This window comes from Scyliorhinus torazame, chromosome 3 (genome assembly GCF_047496885.1).
Source record: "Scyliorhinus torazame isolate Kashiwa2021f chromosome 3, sScyTor2.1, whole genome shotgun sequence".
Classification (NCBI taxonomy): Eukaryota; Metazoa; Chordata; class Chondrichthyes; order Carcharhiniformes; family Scyliorhinidae; genus Scyliorhinus; species Scyliorhinus torazame.
Genome location: NC_092709.1, coordinates 186,949,547 through 186,965,319, shown reverse-complemented (window position 1 = coordinate 186,965,319; position 15,773 = coordinate 186,949,547). Strand labels below are relative to the sequence as shown.

The 15,773-nt window shown below is 45.3% G+C and overlaps 1 protein-coding gene across 3 annotated transcripts in view; it reads right to left on the bottom strand.

Annotated features, from left to right (window-relative positions):
• The window catches only part of ube2kb (ubiquitin-conjugating enzyme E2Kb (UBC1 homolog, yeast)), a 137,376-nt gene that overhangs the window by 22,181 nt on the left and 99,422 nt on the right, over window positions 1–15,773 (bottom strand). For all 3 annotated transcript variants that reach the window (XM_072496597.1, XM_072496595.1, XM_072496596.1), the window contains one exon: window positions 14,619–14,701. Coding sequence is in view for 2 of the 3 variants with exons in the window: in XM_072496595.1 (XP_072352696.1) it covers window positions 14,619–14,701 (83 nt within the window). In the remaining variant the exon portion in view is untranslated. The remainder of the gene's footprint in view (window positions 1–14,618; window positions 14,702–15,773) is intronic.

Genomic DNA, 15,773 nt, shown 5'->3' with positions numbered 1-15,773 from the left:
CAACACATCCTGAGAGTCACCAGAGGCCAGAAACCTAATTAGGCCAATCACATCAATGTTGTGGCTACAAGAACAGGTCAGAGGCTGGGTATTCTGTGCTGAGTGACTCACCATCTGACTCCCCAAAAGCCTTTCTACCATTTACAAGATACAATTAATATTATGGTGGGATGGAATACTCTCCATTCATTTAGATGAGTACAGCTCTAATACTCAAGCATCTCATCATCCTCCAGAACAAAGCTGCTCACTTTACTGGCACACCAATCACAACCATAAGCACTCACTACCGCCATCATAGGTGCACCTTGGCAGTAGCATGTACCATCTACAAGTTGCACTTCCGCAACTCGCCAAGATTCCTTTGATAGAATCTTCCAATCTTAAGTCAGATCTAAAAGTGCATGATAATATTAAATCTTTAAAGCAGTCAATCATACCTGTGAACTACAACTTGCATTCTGTTGCACCAGCAATTTATGTTCATTTTCAACATTACCTGATGTTGTGCCAGGAGTCTGGTTGTAATCTCGAGTTGATGTGTACCAAACTATGGGCAGTTAGGGAACTAATTTGAGACAGCTATTATTGATTTCATATATCTATACAACTGGTTAAGAAAAAATTCTCATCAGGTATTTTTTAAAACATTGTATTAAGGCATTTATGGTTTTATACCAATAAACGATACAAATACAAGTGTAAACATAGTTCAGTGCCATCATTCCATCTCCCACTGTTCCCGCCTACTCTAAACACAAAATAGCCTAAATTCTCCCACCCCCACCCCCATCTCCCCTTATTGAATTTGCTGACAGTTTAGTTTTCTCCGAAGAAGTCGATAAATGGCTGCCACCTCCGAACAAACCTTAACGTTGATCTTCTCAGGGCGAACTTAATTTTCTCAAGCCTAAGAAACCCAGCCATGTCGCTAACCCAAACCCCTGATTTTGGGGGCTTCGAGTCCCTCCATGCTGGCAATATCCGTCTCCGGGCTACCAAGGAGGCAAAGGCCAAAATGTCAGCGCCTCTCGCCCCCTGGACTCCCGGACCTTCCGACACTCCAAACATCGCCACCTCTGGACTCAGCGCCATCCTCGTTTTTAGCACCGTGAACATGGCATCCGCAAATCCCTGCCAGTATCCCCTAAGCTTCGGGCATGCCCACAAAATGTGGACATGGTTTGCAGGCCCTCCCGCACACCTCTCACACCTGTCCTCCACCCCAAAGAACTTGCTCATCTGGGCCACCGTCATGTATGCCCAGTGAGCCACTTTGAATTAGCCACCTTGAATTGTATCAGGCTGAGCCTGGCACAAGACGAGGACGTGTTGACTCTGCTCAGAGCATCCTCCCACAGACCCACCTCTCTACCTCTCCTCCGAACTCATGTTCCCATTTACGCTTCAGCTCACCCATCTGGGTTTCCTCCCACTTGATAAGTTCTTTATAGATTTCCGAAACCTTCCCCTCTCCCACCCCCGTTCTAGAAACTACCCTGTCCTGTATCCCCAGTGGCGGTAGAAGCGGAAAGGTCGAAACCTGCCTTCGCACAAAATCCCTTATCTGCAGATATCGGAACCCATTCCCTCCCGGCAATTCAAACTCCTCCTCCAAATCCTCTAAACATGGAAAGCTCCCATCGGTAAATAGATTTCCCAGCCTCTCAATCCCTGCTCTCTGCCACCTCTGAAACCCCCCATCCAGCCTCACCTGGACAAACCGGTGGTTGCCACAGATTGGAGCCCACACCGACACACCCTCCACTCCCATGCTTCCATCACTGCCCCCAAACTCTGAGCCGCCACTAATACAGGGCTTGTGGAGTACCGGGCCGGCGAGAACGGCAGAGGAGCCGTTACCAATGCCCCCTTACATGAGGCCGCCTCCACCTGCTCCCACACCGATATCTCCCCCACTACCCACTTCCTATTCATGGTATATTTGCCACCCAGTAATAGTTTCTAAAGTTTGGCAATGTCAGCCCACCTACCCTTCGACTCCGCTCTCACTTTCTTTACTCGCGGGGTTTTACCCACCTACACAAGAGATTACCCTATTCACCCGCTTTAAAAAGGCCTTTGAGGGCAGCACGGTGGCACAGTGGGTTAGCACTGCAGTCTCACGGCACCGAGATCCCAGGTTCGATCCCAGCTCTGGGTCACTGTCCGTGTGGAGTTTGCACATTCTGCCCGTATTTGCGCGGGTTTCGCCGCCACAACCCAAAGATATGCAGGCGAGGTGGATTGATCACGCTAAATTGCCCCTTAATTGGAAAAAATTAATTGGGTACTCTAAAAAAAAATTTTTTTAAAGGCCTTTGGTATAAAAATAGGGAGGCACTGGAAAACAAATAGAAATCTCAGGAGGACCGTCATTTTTACGGTCTGTATCCTCCCCGCCAGTGACAGCGGCAGCATGTCCAACCTCTGAAAGTCCTCCCTCATTTGTTCAACTAACCGGGTCAAGTTTAATTCATGTAACTGCTCCCATCCCCGTGCCACCTGAATTCCCAAGTAAAGAAAACTCTCTCCCACCACTTTAAACGGCAGCACCCCCAGACTCCTCTCCTGCCCCCTCGCCTGGATCACAAAAACCTCACTTTTACCCATATTCAATTTGCACCCGGAGAACCGGCCAAATTCCCCTAAGATCTGCATAATCTCCCCCATCCCCCCTAACGGGTCAGAAATACATAGGAATAGTTTGTCTGCATATAGCGAGACCCTGTCTCTCTCACTCCCTCTCCTCCGGATTGGCCCCTTCCAGTCGTTTCAAGCTCTCAGCGCCATCGTCAATGGCTTTATAGCCAACGCAAACAACAGTGGGGAGAGAGGACATCTTTGCCTTGCCCCCGGTGCAGTCTAATGTAGTCTGAACTTACCCGGTTCGTCCGCACACTCGCCACCGGTGCCTGGTACAGCAACCGAACCCAGTTAATAAAACCCTGCCCAAACCCAAACCATTCCTGGGCCTCCCACAAATAATTCCATTTCGCCTGGTCGAAGGCCTTTTCCGCATCCATAGCGACCACTAACTCCGCCTCCCTCCCCTCGGAGGACATCATTATCACATTTAGGAGCCTTCTAACGTTGGCCGTTAGCTGCCTGCCTTTAACAAACCCCGTCTGGTCTTCCCCTATCACCCCTGGAACAGAGTCTTCTATCCTTGAGGCCAAAATGTGGCATTGACATTCAGTAGAGAGATTGGTCTGCATGACCCACATTGCTCTGGGTCCTTTTCCCACTTCAGGATCAATGAGATCGAAGCCTGCGACATTGTTGGGGGAGGACACCTCGCTCTCTTGCCTCATTAAATGCCCCCACCAGCAGCAGGCCAAGCATCCAGAAAATTTCTTGTAAAATTCTACAGGGTAGCCATCCGGTCCCGGTGCCTTGAAGTTCTCATCAGTTTAATAACATGCACAAAATAACTTTAATTTCGGAGTACCTAGATTTTGGATATGTGAACTTATCTAGGATATAAAGCTCTTCTTGGAATTAAGGGGTTTAACAACTGTGTCCATCAAGTAAGCTACAGAATGGATAGTGAGTTGGAGGATTGAGACTACCAACATCTGATCAAAGCAGCAAGATCCAGCAGTACCTAGGATACCAAAGTGCGATTGAGAAAAAGTGTGCGTGCACCATGGCTCACTTGTTTTCTGTCCTTAAAATTATTTTTTTATCCAAGCTGGCACTGACCCTCGCATTCCATAAGCCTCAATTTTGTTAACCAGTCTTTTATGTGTCAAATGCTTTAATATCCACATGGACAACATTCCCTTCATTGACCTTCTCCTATTACTTCATTGGAGAAACAGGGTACCGTCCCCTCAGTGCCAACGTACGGGGAGGGGGAGGCTAGGATACTCGGATTATTAAAACAGTTCACAACACAGTTGTACTAAAAAACAAAGGGTACAGGCACTAAACTTTGCACTGGAGAGACCAGATACCCTCACCTCTGTACCAACAGAAGGGAAAGGAAGAGGGTTGGTGGGGAGAGGGCAAAGGAGGATGGTGGGGAGGGAGGGAGTCGGGGTGCTGGTGATGGGGGAGGACGGGAGGTGGGGGCAATAGGACACTGCCTAAACTATTTACGGAGGCAGAAAAACAAAAGAACCTTCAATTATGATGTGCCAGATTCCGGTAATCCCCCAGAGGGGGTGAGGGGCGACACAGTGTCAGGCACGAGTGAGCCCTGCACCCCACTGCAGAGAGCCTCATGAGCACCCTCCGCTCCCGACACTGGGCGGCTGGCAGCCTTCAGACAGTCACCCGCCGGGCCCGAATCCTGCACCATACAGTGCGGCGGGCGTCACGGGCCCACCAACCAATCCAGGGCCTGCCTTGAAATTGACCCTTAATTGGGAAAAAAATTGGGTTACTCTACATTTATTTTTAAAAAACAATAATGGATGTACCTAGAGTTCAGCAGGAATGCCAGATCATGATCCCCAAACTTCCTCCTTTAACCTCTGTCCCCAATCATTGTGAACTGGGCTTGGGCTTAGCAGTGGACCCCAAGTGCAATGGTTTAGAGCTGGCGCACTCGTAGGACTCCTGTTATTAGTACCCTTCAACCATGTGAGCCAGGTTACCTTACCATCCAGCTCCACCAACAATATACTCAGGTTCTTGGGGCTCCTTCGACTCTGGGGGATTTAGCCTTGCCCAAACTGTTCTCCTGGGTTCTTCACAGCTGAATGCCCACTCCAGATCCTCTTCAATCGGGTCTCCAGGCCTCAACACGAGCTCAGGCTGATTGCTCCAGCTCCTTCTCCTGCTTTAGCCCACTCCTCAAAGTCTCTGGCTCAGCTCGCTCCAGCCTGCCAAAGGCACTGTTCCTTGCATTGGAGGGGTCCACAGGGACCAACAAATTCACAGACCCAGCACTCTTCCTCACCATTACCAGCTGCTGTCAGAGACCCGGCCAACAGAACTTCCCAGTAGCCGCGGGGAATGCCCCACAAAGAATGCCCTGGATAATCAGATCTGGGATCCAGCACAACTCCTCCACTGAACCCTGATCATTTCTAAAACCTTGCTCACCACTGCTGAGTGTCACGTGAGAATACCTTTAAGAAATGAGTGTTTATCAAATAGCTGTAGTGGGTGTACCTTTCAGAAATGGCTGATAATCAAATAGCTGCAGTGATGTCAGAATGTGGGTGGAGCTGGGTGTTGGTCTGTGGCTTTTTACTTTCGCTTTGAGCAAAAAGCTGATGTGTGTCTGTGTTTTAGTTTCGTTTTCAGAGTTGGAGCTGCATCCAAGGTGTAATTTTGATCTCTCTCTGCAAGTAAAGAATGTCTTCAGATCACTTGCTAATTTAAAAGGGATAACTGCTCTCAGTAGAGAATTTAAACCTGCTTTCTTTGTTCAAGAGGGTATTTGTCATATTGATGTTGGTAGGAAAAATTAAGAGTTATAGAGTACTGTATTCTTTGGGGGGGGGGGGGGGAGTATTTGAGTTGATAGTTGCTAAGATGTTTACTGTGTGATTATAAAATGTTAACTGGATTCATAGAATAAACATTGTTTTGTTTTAAAAGTACTTTAGATCTATGTTGCATCACACCTGTAGAGTGGGCTCGTGTGCTCCCCATAACCAAAATCTATTAAAAGTTGTGAGTCAGATGAACTCCATGATACACTTTGCGTTCTCTAAACCCTGGCCCATAACATGAGTAAATTAGGCCGTTAGTCTCTGCAGTGCAGTTTATAAAAATAAGAGGCAATCTCATTTGAAACATACAAGATTCTGAAGGGGTTTCAGAGGGTAGATGCTGAGAGATTGTTTCCACGAGCTGGGGAATCTAAAATACGGGGGGGGGGGGGGGGGGGGGAGAAGAGAGAGCAGAGTCTCAGGATAAGGAGAAGATCAGTTAGGACTGAGATGAGGAGAAATGACTTCACCCAAAGGGTATTGAGAATCTTTGGAATTCTATAGCCCAGAGTTGTGGTTGCTTCAAAATTAAACACATTTAAGGCTCAGAAGGACAGATTTTGGGTCTTTCATGGAATCAATGGATATGGGAAGCTGGCAGGAAAGTGCAGTTGAAGCCCAAAATCATATGGAATGGTGGAGAAGGCTCCAACAGGCTGTATGGTCTACTGCTGCTCCACTGTGTTCAACTGACCAGCCTGTAGTTACTAAGAACTTACTTGTACCCTTTTTTGATAAGGGCATCATGTTTGCTTCTCTTTCAGGGTCCTTTTAATCTTAATTATAGGGGATGGTGGTGGCATAGTGGTGTCACCGGACTAGTAATGCAGAAGCCCAGGCAAATGGTCTGGTGATACGGGTTCAAATGCCACCACACTAGTTGATGGAATTTCAATTCAGTTAATAAATCGAGAATTTAAAAAATAGTCTCAGCAACAGTGACCATGAAACCAGAAAAACGCATATGGTCGACTAATGTTCTTTAGGAAAGAAAATCTTCCGTCTTTATCTGGTCTGACCTACATGTGACACCAGACCCACAGCAATGTGGTTGATTCTTAAATGCCCTCTGAAATGGCCTAGCAAGCCACCCAGTTGTATCAAGCCACTACAAAGTCTACAAGCGGGAATGTAACTCAATAGATCACCAAGCATCGACCTATGCACAGGAAACAACAATGGAAAATCAAGCCCAGCTCACCCTGCAAAAGCCTCCTTACAAAGATCTGGGGATGTCAAAATTCGGGCAGCTATCCTACAGATTGGTATTGCAGCAGTGTGACAGTCATACTCTTGAAATCATACCTTACAGATAATGTCCCAGACACCGCCATCATTATCCCTGGATAGGGCAGCACTGCGGCCTCACGGTGCCGAGGTCCCAGGTTCGATCCCGGCTCTGTATCACTGTCCGTGTGGAGTTTGCACATTCTCCCCGTGTTTGCGTGGGTTTCGCCCCCACAACCCAAAAATGTACATGCTAAGTGGATTGGCCACACTAAATTGCCCCTTAATTGGAAAACATGAATTGGGTACTCTAAATTATTTTTAAAAAAATCATTACCCCTGGATATGTCCTGTCCCACAAACAGAATAGACCCACAAGTGGTGGCAACACAGTGGTACACGCTCGGGAGTAAGTTGCCCTGCGGATTTTCAACATCAACTCTGGACCCCATGAAATCTCATTGCATCAGATCAAACATGGGCAAGGAAAGCCCATGCTGATTACCACCTATTGGTCCCACCTCAGCTGATGAATCAGTGCTCCTCCATGTTAAACATCACTGGAGGAAGCACTAAGGATGGTTGGGTACAGAATGTACCCTCGGTGATGGGCTTCAACGTCCATCACAAAGACTGGCTAAGAGGCACCACAACTGACCGAGTTGGTTAAGTCCTAAAGGACCTAGCTGTTAAAGACTGGGTCTGCAGGAGCTAGCAAGGGAACCAACAAGAGGGAAATACCTACTTGACCTAATCCTTGCCAACCTATTTTTCGCAGATGTATCTGACCATGACATGTATCTGACCCTGACGGTATTGGTAGGGATGTGACCAACGCATAGTCCTTGTGGAGCTAAAGTTTCGTCTTCACATTGAGGATACCCTCCATTGTGTTGTGTGGCACTGCTAACATGTTAATTGGGATAGATTACCAACAGATCTAGCTACTCAAAAATCGGCCCACAGCACACCTCGATGCCATCAGCAGCAGCAAACGTGTACTCAACTGCCATACAGGTTCCATCCTGGTTCAAAGAAAGTGCAAGAGGGCATTCCAGGTGCAGCACCAGACATATCTAATGATCTAGATATCAATCTAGAAAAATCAACCTGGTAAAGCTACAACACAGACTAGCTGCAAGCCAAACAGCAGCGGCATGCAATAGACAGAGGTAAGCAATCTCGCAAACCAACAATCAGATCCAAGCTGTCCTGCCACATCCAGTCGTGAAATAAACAACTCACTAAAGGAGTAGTCTCCATTGATATCCACATCCTCAATAACGGGAGGGGCCCAGCATATCAATGCAAAAGAGCAGGCTGAAGCTTCTGCAACCATCTTCAGCCAGAAGTGCTGAATGAATGGTCCAACTTTGCCTCCTCCTGGGCCCCCAGCACCAAAGATGCCAGTCTTCAGCTAATGCAATTCACACCACGTGATATCAAGAAATGACTGATGGCACTGGGGGCTGCAGAGGCTATGAGCCCTGACAACATTTCAGCAATAGCACTGAGGACTTGTGCAGTGCCCTTAGCCAAACTGTTCCAGTACAACTACAGCATTGGCATGACAGTGCAGGCATGTCCTGTACACATAAAGCTAGACAAATCCAGCCTGGCCAAATACCACCCTATATGTCTACTCTTGATCATCAGCAAAATGAGGGAAAGAATCATCGGCAGTGCCATCAAGCAGCACTTTCGACAGTAATCTGCTCACTGATGCTCAATTTAGAATCCGCCAGTGTCACACTGTTCCGGACATCATTACAGGCTTGGTTCAAGCATAGGCAAACAAGCTGAAGTCCAGAGGTACAATAGCACAGTGCACTGTTGCTTCACAGCGCCAGATACCTTGGGTCACATTCTGTGCGGAGTCTGCACATTCTCACTGTATCTGCATGGGTTTCCTCCCACAAGTCCCGAAAGACGTGCTTTTTAGGTGAATTGGACATTCTGAATTCTCCCCCAGTGTACCCGAACAGGCAGCATAGTGTAGTGACTAGGGGATTTTCGCATTGCAGTGTTAATGTAAGCCTACTTGTGACACTAATAAAGATTATTAAGTGAGAATGACATCCCTTGACATCAAGGCAGCATTTGACAGTGTGGCATCAAGGAGCCATGACAAAACTGGAGTCAATGGGAACTCCTCAGGTACTGAAGCTGTCCGTATCCATTTATAAACAAGAAGTCTTACAACACCAGGTTAAAGTCCAACAGGTTTGTTTTGAATCACTAGCTTTCAGAGCACAGCTCCTTCCTCAGGTGAATGAAGAGGTGGGTTCCAGAAACATAATAATAATAATAGCTTATTGTCACAAGTAGACTTCAATTCAGGGAGGCCGGTACGGGAATTAAACCCGCGCTGCTGGTATTGTTCTACATTGCAAACCAGCTATTTAGCCCACTGTGCTAAACCAGATGGTTGGGGGGGGGGGGGGGGGGGGGGGGGTGAATGTAATGCGACATGAATCCAAAGTCCCGGTTGAGGCCGTACTCATGTGTGCGGAACTTGGCCCTGAGTTTCTGCTCAGCAATTCTGAAGGCCGTCTTGGAAAACGCTTACCCGAAGATCAGAGGCTGAATGCCCTGGACCGCTGAAGTGTACCCCGACTGGAACGGAACATTCCTGCCTGCCGATTGTCACGTGATGTCCGTTCATCCTTTTTCGCAGCTTCTGCATGGCCTCGCCAATGTACCACGCTTCGGGACATCCTTTCCTGCAGCGTATGAGGGAGACAACGTTGGCCGAGTCGCACAAGTATCTATCACGTACCTGGTGGGTGGTGTTCTCACGTGTAATGGTGGTACCCATGTCAATGATCTGGCATATCTTGCAGAGATTGCCATGGCAGGGGTGTGTGGTGTCGTGGTCGCGTTCTCCAAGGCGGCCTTCAGGATGCGTGACAACGCAGAATCGCCGAGCAGAAACTTATAGCCAAGTTCCGCAGACACGAGTACGGCCTCAACTGGGACCTTGGATTCAAGTCGCATTGCATTCACCCCCCACCATCTGGCCTGGGCTTGTGAAATCCTACCAACTGTCCTGGCTTGAGACAATTCACACCGCTTTAACCTGTGATTATCCCTCTCTCCAGTTGCTCCGTCTGGACCTGTAAAGACTTAATTACCTGCAAAGACTCGCATTCAAAGTATAGTCTTGCATCTTTGACTTTATCTATATAAACGTTTCTGGAACCCACCTCCTCATTCACCCGAGGAAGGAGCAGTACTCCGAAAGCTAGTGATTTGAAACAAACCTGTTGGACTTTAACCTGGTGTTGTAAGACTGCTTACTGGGCTCACCCCAGTCCAACGCCGGCATCCCCACATCATTTATAAACAAGGCCTGGGCAACTGGGAATCTGGAAGCAAAACTCTCCACTAGTGGGAATCATACTTTACACAAGGGAAGCTGGTTATGGTTGTTTGAGGTCAACCATCTCAGTCTCAGGATATCACTGCAGGAATTCCTCAGGGCAGTGTCCAGCCATCTTCATTTTAATTTAATTTCATTTCAACTGTTTCATCAACGACCTTCCCTCCATTATAAAGTGGGAACGCTTGCTAATGATTGCGCAATGATCAGCACCATTTGGACTCCTCGTGTACTGAAGGAGTTGGTGCCATATGCAACAAGATCTGGACAATATTCAGGCTAGAGCTCATATGTAACAAGCAACATTGACGTGCCACACAAGTGCCAGGCAATGACAATTTCTAACAAGAGAGAATCCCCTTCTCTCATCATCTCAGCTTACTACTGAAACTCCTACTGTCAACATTCTGGGACTTACCATGGACCTGAAACTGAACCAGCCACTTACATACTGTGGTTGTAAGACATCAGAAAATGGGAATTATGTGAAAAGTAACTCAGCTCCTGACTCCCTAAAAGCCTGTCTACAATCCACATGGCATAAGTGTGTGATGGAATACCATGCACTTGTCTGGATGAGAGCAGCGCAAAACACTCAAGACGCTTGACACCATCAAGGACAAAACAGCTCAACTGGCAGTCCGTCACCTTCAACACCCATTCCCAGCACATTGGCAGCTGTGTGCACCATCTCCAAAATGCACTGTAGGAGCTCATCTTCCAAATCTGCAAATCTACCACATGGAAGAGCAAGGCTAGCAGATGCATGGGAATAGCACCATCTGGAAGTTCCCCTCCAAGCCACACACCATCCCAGCTTGGAACTATATCACCATTCTTTCACTAGGTAAATATCCTGGAACTTCCTCCCCAACAGCACTGTTGGTGTACATACTCCACATGGACTGCCACGGTTCAAGAAGTCAGTACACCACCACCTTCTCGGGGCAATTAGGAATGGACAACAAAAATTGCTGACCTAGCTGGCGACACCAATGTCCCGTGAAGAATGTAAAATATAAAATCTGCCATTGTTTTATTCTGTTTTTCCTTGATCAGTCTTATTTTCATCGTTACTTCCCAATTCAACCAATTGCATTTGGCCTAATTCTCACGTGAAGAATTAAGATGAAAACACATTTGGATTCTCAGTTCACTCAAATTTGCTCTTCCCATCTACTAAAAGAGAGCATAGGGGAAAGAAAATGTTCATGCCAGCTGGCTCCTGTAGGAACTATGTGACGTTCCTTTTCATGATTTGGTGGTTAGTGGTGGAGGCTGAGACCCTAAACCCCTTTAAAAAGTACCTTGGCCTTATGTGTTGTAAGATACAAGTCTATGGGCCAGGTGCAGGAAGGTGGGATTAGAAAGGGCACCTGGGGGACAGCACAATGGAGCAGTGGTTAGCACTGGGACTACGGCGCTGAGGACTTGAGTTAAAAACCCGGCCCTGGGTCACTGTCCGTATGGAGTTTGCATATTCTCCCCGTATCTGCATGGGTTTCACCCCCACAACCCAAAGATGTGCAGGTTAGGTGGATTGGCCACACTAAATTGCCCCTTAATTGGAAAAAAATAATTGGGTACTCTAAATTTATAAACAAAAAGAAAGGCCTCCTACTGTGCTGTAACTTTTCTATGGCTTCTATGATTTCTACACAATTGCTATTTCCACTATTTGAGGTATTCAGGTCTGCAATTTATACGCTACATTTCTAACTGTTGAAAAATGCAAAAAAAACGTACACATTTAGGAAATATACACTATTAATTTATTGCTACAGCCCCAAAATTACATCATAATAATAATCTTTATTATTGTCACAAATAGGCTTACATTAACACTGCAATGAAGCCACTGCAAAAAGCCTCTAGTCACCACACTCCAGCACCTGTTCGGGTACACAGAGGGAGAATTCATAATGTCTAACAAGCACGTCTTTCGGGACTTGTGGGAGGAAACCGGAGCACCTGGAGGAAACCCATGCAGACACAGGGAGAACATGCAGGCTCCGCACAGACAGACCCAAGCCGAGAATCGAACCTGGGACCCTGCCGCTGTGAAGCAACAGTGTTAACCCCTGATTTCTGTCAAGTACATTTCACAATTGCTTCAGCTATTTCGCCAATTTGAAACACTTGTTTGGAATAATATAATCCTATGCTTAGTGAATCATAAAAGCTCTGAAGCCTTAGATCATACTATAATATTAAAAGTGATTAGCATCATTATAAAAAAGTGTGGAATTTAGCCATCTAAGCATGCTTCACATTTATGCAAAATGGTTCACACCCATGCTGAGTTGTCATATAAATGTGGAGTTACGATGCAGCTCAACGCAAAGTGTGGAATGAGATACTGTGAAAGGGTAGTCTCACGTTGCTTATATTTGGTATTGCATGGAATGCAACTCCTGTGCAGTGACAAGTTTGTTTTTTTAAGTACTCATGTTCTTTATAAATCTCCTGGACAATTTAAAAGCTTGATAGTGCAGACACGAGTTTCTAGGAACACTTAAACATTTGTGATTACCACGGAGAGCAACTCCACATACACATGCGATGGTATAAGAGCAGAGCTCTCTGCTGAGTTCCACCCAGGCCATTGGATACTACATATTGCACCTATTGGTTTTAGATTGGTAGCTGGGAACAAATGCAACATCCAACCAGTCAGAATAGCTCATCCAACTACTTCTAGTAGTTTATGCATCAGCACAAACATCACAATAGGACAGAAAATCCAGGGGCAGCAAGATTGGTCTGCAGAATATTCTACACAAATACTGTGCACTTTGTTCTATAGAAGTACAGCAATGACCACAGTGCAACACTACAATAGAAAGTTATTGCAGCAGCATTGAATCAACTATAGTGCTTTATGCCGAGACTTTTTAATGCAAGAGAAAGACAAAAATAGCAATGAAAAGCCATTTAGTTATCAAGACCTTGAAAAACATTCAAAGGAGATACACTAGAATGGTGCCCAGAATAAAGGACATGAGCCAAGAGAAGCTGGCATTGTTCCCCATATGTCAAATAGAGATTTAACAGAATTGTGCAATCCTATGGACAGTTTCACTCAGTAGATGGGAGAAAAAGTTTTGATTTAACATAAACGACAAAAAACCTAGGGGGCAAATAAGGGGATATTTTTTTAATGCACTACATGAAAAAGTGATGGATGAAAATTTAATAGCAACTTTAAAGGGTTATAATAGTGGAAAAAGGGGCAGCACGGTGGTGCAGTGGGCTAGCACTGCTGCCTCACGGCGCCGAGTTCCTAGGTTCGATCCCGGCTCTGGGTCACTGTCTGTGTGGAGTTTGCACATTCTCCCCGTGTTTGTGTGGGTTTCGCCCCTACAATCCAAAGATGTGCAGGCTAGGTGGATTGGCCATGCTAAATTGCCCCTTAATTTGAAAAAATGAATTGGATACTCTATAAAGTTAAAAACAAATTATACTAATAGTGGAAAAAGCAGGGGAGGGTGGGACTAAATAAATAAGCTCCGTCAAAGGGTTGACACACACGAGATGGGCCCAACAGAATTATAACAGAGTGGAGACCAGGCAGGGAAATCCTCAAAGGTTAGAGTGAAAGTTAGAGAATGTTCTTTTTTATATATGAATGCATCGCGATGTGCAGCCAGATTTCTGTGATATAATTAGATCCTACATAGTGTCTATCTGTAGTCAAATTATATGACTGATTCAATTTAGAAAATTAAGGTAATTCATTAAAGACTTAAAACCTAAAAGTCCTTGCTTAGCATTGGTAGCTGTGCTGCTGACCAGAGCAACTTAAATAAAACAACGCTAAGTGAATCAGATTTTCCTAATGCAATGTAAAGGCTGTAGTTATGTTCTGTCGGGCCTTTCTCATCAGAAAAAATGTAAAACATTTTACCCTGTAAATGGAAATACTGGGCAGCACGGTAGCATAATGGTTAGCACTATGGCCTCACAGTGCCAAGGCAGGTTCGATTCCCAGCTTGGGTCACTGTCTGTGGAGTCTGCGCGTTCTCCCCGTGTCTGCGTGGGTTTCCTCCGGATCCCCCAGTTTCCTCCCACAAGTCCCGAAGACGTGCTGTTAGGTAATTCTGAATTCTCCCTCTGTGTACCCGAACAGGTGCCGGAATGTGGCGACTAGGGGCATTTTACAGTAACTATATTGCACTGTTAATGTATGCCTACTTGTGACAATATAGATTTTTAAAAAAACATTCCTAAATTCCAGAGATAAGCCGCAAGCCAAGAGGCGGCAAGAGGGAAGGTTGGGAGTGGGAGGGGCAAAATTGCATCAATTGGATCACACAGCCCCAGATCAAACCCAAGGCAAAACAACAAAATCCCCACTACTGAACACTGATACAGGTCCCATTAAGTGCACAACGTTGAAATGGAAAGACCTAAAACGGAGCAACTCAAAACAGGGACTTAGGACTTATTATACAGTTACATAAAACAGGGATCAAAGAAATCATGAACAGTATACAGATGTTCATGATTTTAAAAGGTAAGTTTGCATGCAATACAAGAACAAAGACTGAGGAACTTACCATTGATCTTTCAGAATATCCAAACAAATGGCTCCTGTTACTGAACTAATATTTGGATGCCAGATTTTTGTAATAAACCGAACCTGAAAGATAGAATCATTTTCCATTAAGGTTCATTTAAAAAAAAGAGGAAACAAACATCAATTCCCAGAACATCACAAATAATCAAAATAATTTCCTGAATACAACTGAAGAATTATGAACCCAAGTAAGACTAATTAATATCCACTTTCTGCAGTGACGGAAGTGATTACCTACAGTATTTGTAATTATCAAAATGATCCTAACAGTGCATCAAGTACAGTAGAATCTGTGTGATCTGACATGCCCAGGAAATGAGTGGTGCCAGTTCATCTAAAATACCGGGATTACATTACTCTAGACTCAAGAAAAGGTGTGGGATATCAAAATTGACCAATTAAGTTAATAATTTCAATTTAAAAAAAAAAAATCGAAGAACAACTTTTCAGATTTACAATCTTTTTTTTTTGATTCGTTCAAGGGACATGGGCTTCGCTGGTTGGGCCAGCATTTATTGCCCATCCCGAATTGCCTTTGAGGGGGCAGTTAAGGTCAATCACATTGCCGTGGGTCTGGAGTCACACGTAGGTCAGACCAGGTACGGTTGGCAGATTTCCTTCACTAAAGGACATTAGTGAACCAGATGGGTTTTTATGACAATCGACAATGGTTTCATGGTCATAATTTGACTTTTAATTCCAGATTTTCAGCTAATTCAAATGTCACCATCTGCAGTGGCGGGATTTGAACATTGGCCCCTAGAGCATTACCCTGGGTTTCTGATTTACTAGTTCAGTGGCAATACCACTATGCCACCGCTTCTCCTTTGTTTTAAAGAATGAATTATCTGAACAGAAAGTGATCAGCTTTTAAAAATATTCGACCCATCGGAAATTCCAGTCGGTAGAATGGCAGATTTAATCAAATTCTTATTAAACATTCTATATGCCAAGTATTCTGATTATGAAGTTTGAGGCCCTTGAATGTTGATTATTTATTCAGAGTGGGTGAAAACCCTCATTACCCAGAGGTGATTTCACATTGTTAAACATAGCAGAATATTCTTAATATTTCTACAATCTACACCAGGTGAACTTGCCTTTGATACTACTCAAGTTAAAATGTTAAATAAAT